At 29.5% G+C, this 6,103-nt stretch overlaps 1 protein-coding gene across 2 annotated transcripts; it reads left to right on the top strand.

Moving 5' to 3' along the window:
• The first annotated feature begins 2,013 nt into the window (after window positions 1-2,013).
• Window positions 2,014-5,676, top strand: LOC129876604 (heavy metal-associated isoprenylated plant protein 4). 2 transcript variants are annotated; one of them, XM_055952079.1, is made up of 4 exons: window positions 2,014-2,159; window positions 2,639-2,805; window positions 5,047-5,137; window positions 5,223-5,676. In XM_055952079.1, the coding sequence occupies exons 1-4, from the start codon at window positions 2,051-2,053 to the stop codon at window positions 5,543-5,545; spliced, it is 690 nt and encodes a 229-aa protein (XP_055808054.1). In that variant the 5' UTR covers window positions 2,014-2,050; the 3' UTR covers window positions 5,546-5,676. The 2 variants fall into 2 exon arrangements, with proteins under 2 accessions (XP_055808054.1, XP_055808055.1); XM_055952080.1 differs by having other exon boundaries at window positions 5,050-5,137.
• The last annotated feature ends 427 nt before the right edge of the window (window positions 5,677-6,103 follow it).

The following is a 6,103-nucleotide window of genomic DNA, read 5'->3' on the forward strand; positions in this document are numbered from 1 at the left end:
TATAGAAGTGCATAGCTCTATCCACTACAGAAGCCGAATATATTGCTATCACTGAAGGTGCCAAAAAATTACTTTGGATGAAGGAATTTATGAAAGATCTTGACTTTGAGCAATCAAGGTTCGTCTTATTCTGTGATAATCAGAGTGCTATTTATCTCACCAAGCACTCCACCTTTCATTCTAAGTCCAAACATATTAGTAGAAAGTATCATTGGATTAGAATGGCCATGGAAGAGAAATTATTTGAGGTTGAGAAGATACACACTGATGGCAATCCTTCAGATATGCTTACAACAGTGGTGATCGCGGAAAAACAAGAGTTTTGTAAAATAGCACAGGCATGAAGCCTGTCAAGAGTTCCTCCACTTGAAGTCCATTTGGCCCCTTGGCTAGAGGGAGAGTTTGTTGGGATATGGCTCATGTTCCAGCCAAAGGTCCATGACCTAATCCTATGTGTAAAAGGATTGGAATAATTCTCCTAATTTGGTTCCCAATACTATTTGGAAAATGATTGGAATTATAATCCTATTTGGAGTTGGTTTTGACTTTAGGAACAAGTACCACTCTATAAATAGGATGATTTAAGAGAATTATGCAATTGTTCATTGGTATTGTTTTTGAGAGATATTAGGTAAATAAGAGAGGTTTTTGAGAGAGCTTTCAACAAGAGAGAAGAGAGAAGAAAAGAGTGTTTTCGCAGCAGTTTTGCCTCTCCGGCCAGAAACGTTCAAATTGCGTTTTCCGATTCATTAACCATTAGATCGACCTGAAATTTTGTTGAGTGTTCCTAATATCTTAGTGTTTGATTTGAACGGTGGAGATCGGATTTGAAGGTCAGCAACATCTCAGTTTAGGTCCCTAATAGTAGCTCTATTTTGAGTGATTTTTTTCCTATTACTTTTGTTGGTATATCTATTGCTTCTCCTTGCTTAGCAATTTTTGTGTAGCCATTTAGGAGAATATTTATAACCCTCTTATCATTATAGTGGAGTAATTCAGATTTCAAAGATCCCGTGGTTGTTACCTTTGATTTGAAGGGTTTTTTTCACGTTAAATTTGGTGTTATTTATTTTCTCTGTTTTTGAGTTTGCGTCCTTCCGTCATAACAAGTGTTATCAGGGCAAGGTTAAAAATGGGTATTCATCTTGGCAGGTTCAGTTTTAGCTGCAACTTTTTTGACAGTAATGAAGATTTTTGTTGGAGAAATTTTTCAGAGAAGTTCTCTATGCCGAGACATAGATTTTGCAGAGGAGATTTTGAAGATAGAGATGCAACCTGTTGAAGATTACGTGAAGAAGGTGGAGCAAATTTATTTTGTCAGAAATTCAGGCCAAGGGGGAGAATTGTTGGGTGTTTGCCCTGACTTTTCTAGTATAATTAGGTTTTCCTTTTCCTAAAAGGAAAACACAATGTCTCCATATTTGGCTAGTCCTTTTTCTTATAGAAAAAAGGTTTATTCTTTCTAACTTGGTAGCATTCACAATGTAGTCCAGGGGCTTTGAGAGTTTTGTGAGGGGGGAGAAACGATGAGACACAAGTGTTACGTTAGCATTTGTGTGAACTTCTTTTTATTTCGAGTGAATTGTGTGAGGTTATTTCTCTCGATTATTTGTACTCTCATATTTATAGTGGATTGCTCATCTCCTCTTGTGGATGTAGATCGGTTGACCGAACCACATTAAATGCTTGTGTCTCTTTTGGTATATTTCTCGTTTGTCTTCTTACTCATGGTTATTCGAGGTTTGCTTTGCTAGCTTGCGCATGACACCTAATTATTTTCGTTCCTAACAATAAGATGAATGAGTACTCAAATTAACAAAAGATAAAATTAAGATATTTCATCTAATGGAGTTGTATTAAATTTGGACCTTTTCCCTTAATTCAATTGAGTACAACTCAAGCTTCCACATACTAGTGAACCACCCCCCGCTAATTCCCACCAACCAATTTTCGTGTGAAGTACTTTAACGAAATCAAAGAAACAATTTCTGAATTCTTCATTCTATTTTCTAAAGATGTCTTGTTTGTAGTAAATGCTGAGGGGATTGCCATGTCTAAAGAAGAGAAGAAAATTGAAGTAATTAATGCAGTTTACAAAGTTCGTCTTCACTGTCCAAAATGTGCACATGATATTAGAAAACCACTCTTGAGAACTCAAGGTACGAAACATAATTAATTTTTTTTATTTGTTTGCTAGCTTTTCATGTCAATGTGTTGAATTATAGGACAATCTCATCTGAAAATGTAAACTATAACATATAGTACACTCCTATTTTGTAATTTTTTAAATTCTAATATAGCACCATGATCTTCACGTGCTGACTTGATTCATTTTGTGAACCAAGACCATAATTTTTATAATAATAATAACGGTGAGACTTGAACTACAACATCTATCTTCTCTAATACTATGTTAAAGATTTATGATCATCTCATGTGAACATTTAAGTTAGGTTAGACAAGTCATTTAATTTACTTTGTTATATTTTACACATAATTAAAGCAAAAATTAAGAACTGAGCTTATATAGGATATAGTTTTTGACATGTTTTTTCTTCCCTTGTTTTATTTTATCTATTTTCATGAGACATCAATTGGTATCAGTTGATATGAAGAGAAAAAATGTATCATGGGTCAGGAGTTCATACTGTGGATGTGAAATTTGAGAAAGATGAAGTTACAGTAAAAGGTGCTATTGACGCAAAGAAAATTCACCAACGTTTAGAGAAATGGAGTAAAAAGAAAGTCGAGATAGTATCCCAGACCAAGGTTAAAGAAGTTGAAAAGGAAAAGGAAGTGAAAATGGTATGTCCACCCACATCACTAAATTATAATCTTTCTTTCTCATTTTATATGAAACTATTTGACTTTACACGATATTTAAAAAAAAGAAGACTTTTTAAAACTTATGATCTAAAACAATTTTTAGATATTTGTGCGATTGAAAATCATTTTATTAAGGACAAAAGAGGAATTTTAAAGTTAGTCCCTCCGTCTCATTTTAGTTGTCATATTGCGCTTTTCGGAAGTCAATTTGACTAATTTTTAAAGTTAAATTATATTACTTTAACTCAATATTATAAAGTAAAAAATTAGATAGTAAAAAACTATACGAAAAGTACTATAAGTTATAATTTTTTTTATATCAATATGATAAAAAAAATACATCTTAAAATATTTTTCAAAGTTTATATAGTTTGACTCTCAAAAAGGAAATCGTAACAATTAAAATGGAACGGAAGGAGTAAATTATTTCTAATTATATTAAGGTGATATTTTTTGGGGGGTGAACTTAAAAAGAAACAGTGCCACCTAAAATGGGACCGAGAGAGTAATATATATATATATATATATATATATATATATATATAGCTTATCCACGAAAAATTAATAATTCAATATAATATCTAATGTGAATAAGTTTTTGCAAAAACTATTGCATAGCTCATGAAAGATTAATTTATTATGAATTTAATTTATGTACAACGTCAATATAAATGCTATTTAGATTGTTAAGATTAATACGTTACAGTAAATAACCTTTCTTATATTCTAATTAGTAATCCCACTTTTATAAACAGTTATTTATAGTTATTTTTAAATGATTTGAGAATATAAATTTATTTTATATGTATTGATCAATATATAAAAGTTAAACTCAAATATTGAATTCTCTTCCATTAATGCAACTTCAGATGAGAATATAATTTTTTTAATACCATTTTTTATACTTTATATTACTAATCCTAGTTTTTCCATATAAGTAATCCGAGTTTCTGCGGACACTTGCATTAAGCACTCATCTATTCCATATTAATTGTATTTGTGAGGCATGCACGTTTATTAAGTAAAAATATTTAGGACCATTACTTTCCTCTTTTACCCTTTTAGTAATTTCAAATTATTCTTGAAAATAAAAATAATTTTTTCAGGTAAAGTCTCTTCAAACACAAAACATATAACTTGAGCTCTAAATATTTCTTTAGTCCTAGTAGCTAGGATACAAGTATATAAGGTATTTTTCAAGAAAATAACACAAAATAATGGGAGAACATCATGGCATTGTATTAAAGTATTTCAGAATAAATGTAATGAAATCAAATAAAGTAAATATTTGTACCTAATAAATCATAATGAAATTGAATAAAATCTAAAAGTACTAAAGTATACTAAAATAAATATGACTAATAAGTACTATTAATTACATGATTAAAAAAGTAAAGACATAAAGGGAAATAAATTATACATTTTCACTGTATACACTAATTTAAAACTAAAAACAGCAGATATTCAATATAATTGCTATTGGTGGTGTTAAATTGATTTTTTTTTGTTAGCATTATTATTGACTTGATTTTGGATTGAGTTTTGTTTGAGTTACTAACATTTTTGAGCTATAAAACTTATTAGACCATACCCTTTAAATTAATGTTTGTGAAGCGATGAATTCATTTTCTCAACTCCCTGTTTTTTAATTAATTTATATATATACCAACAACTTTAAGAACTTAGCTTAATTTTTTTATTATGATCCTATCCACGCTACGAAAGATCAATAAAACTTGTAAATACAGACGATCATTAAGTTAGGGTTGTTCATAATCCACTTGTTCTTGCGCAAATATTTCAGGGCTTTGCTTTGATTTATTTGAGCAGTTAAAGCATACTAATCACTTATTATTTGCATTTTTTTTTTTTACTTTTTGATCTCTTTTTCTGGTGTTACAAGATAATCCTTGAAGAATATCACAGATTAGCACGTTGATATAGGAACTGGTTGAAAACGGGAGGTGAAAAAATAATTTTACCGCTTATAAGTGTTTTTTTTTTCCTTCAAAATTTTGAATAGTAAAATATTATTTTAATTATATATATATATATTTATCAAACTAATTCATCACTTTAATTTTTAAAATATTCTTTTCCAACTGAACTTTAAATATATATATATATATATATATATATATATATTTATATCAATTGATTCATGTCCAAACGTTTATTAAGGAATTGACACTTCCATTGACTTGTTTCTATTGAATCTAGAAGGAGACTATTAAGACAACGACATTGAAAGTTTACATGCATTGCAACAAGTGTGAACTTGACCTAAAGAGGAGGTTACTCAAACATAAAGGTAAAAATATATAGTCCAACAAGATTTATATTTCCAGAGACATTTTATTTAAATAATCTCTATTGTTTATATGCATTTATTGCAGGAATTTATACCGTTAAAACAGACTTCAAAGCTCAAACAATAACAGTTGAGACAATACTTGAGGCTGAAAAAGTTGTGACGTATGTGACAAAAACATTTGGCAAACACGTAGAAATCGTAAAGAAGAAAGAGGAGGAAAAAAAGGAAGTAAAGAAAGAAAAAGTAACAATTGAAGTGAAAGACACAGAAAAAATTGTTGAATTTAAGGAAGTGAAGAAAGTAGAGGCAAAAACCAAGGAGGGTGAAATTCCATACTTTGTTCATTATGTATATGCCCCTCAGTGGTTCAGTGATGAGAACCCTAATGCTTGTTATGTCATGTAGACATATAATGACATGAACTTCTTGCACATACCAAGTTAATTCTTAATTTGATATGTATATGTAAAAATAATGTCTATTTTCTTAATTTCACTTTTTGTACAAATAACTTGATTTATTTCACAAGTACGATGTTTTTGGTATTGTAATTAATCATTCACAGAGACATTAGAAAAAAAACTTATCAAAACATTTTAAAAAATAATCTTTATTGGTGTTTTGATTATGTAAATTAAAACAAAAACTTTTGTCAGTTTAATTAAATAATGAAACAATTTATAAAATAACAAATAAAAAATGTTTTTGAGTTGGATGAGTTTTGTTACAATCCATTGGGCTTAGCTAGCTCAAACGGGTAATTTGTAGAAATAGCATCGTTCAATGTAAGAAGTTTAATTTTTGTCTGTTTTAAAGAAATTTGGGCAAAAACAAAAGTCTGCGTCAGAACGAAAGAGTTGGATGTAAGAAATTTCGTAAGAGTTGAAAAGAGCTTGTATAGTTAAAGACTAAATATTGTAGTAAATAACTTGGATGTAAAACTTATATGATTAAAACCTAAGA

The sequence above is a fragment of the Solanum dulcamara genome, chromosome 12 (assembly GCF_947179165.1).
Source record: "Solanum dulcamara chromosome 12, daSolDulc1.2, whole genome shotgun sequence".
NCBI classification, from domain to species: domain Eukaryota; kingdom Viridiplantae; phylum Streptophyta; class Magnoliopsida; order Solanales; family Solanaceae; genus Solanum; species Solanum dulcamara.

Coding starts and splice junctions, on each gene's coding strand:
- LOC129876604 (XM_055952079.1), top strand. CDS start 2,051: ATGTCTAAAGAAGAGAAGAAAATTGAAGTAATTAATGCAGTTTACAAA. Junction 2,160..2,638: donor ACCACTCTTGAGAACTCAAG/GTACGAAACATA, acceptor ATCATGGGTCAG/GAGTTCATACTGTGGATGTG. Junction 2,806..5,046: donor AGGAAAAGGAAGTGAAAATG/GTATGTCCACCC, acceptor TATTGAATCTAG/AAGGAGACTATTAAGACAAC.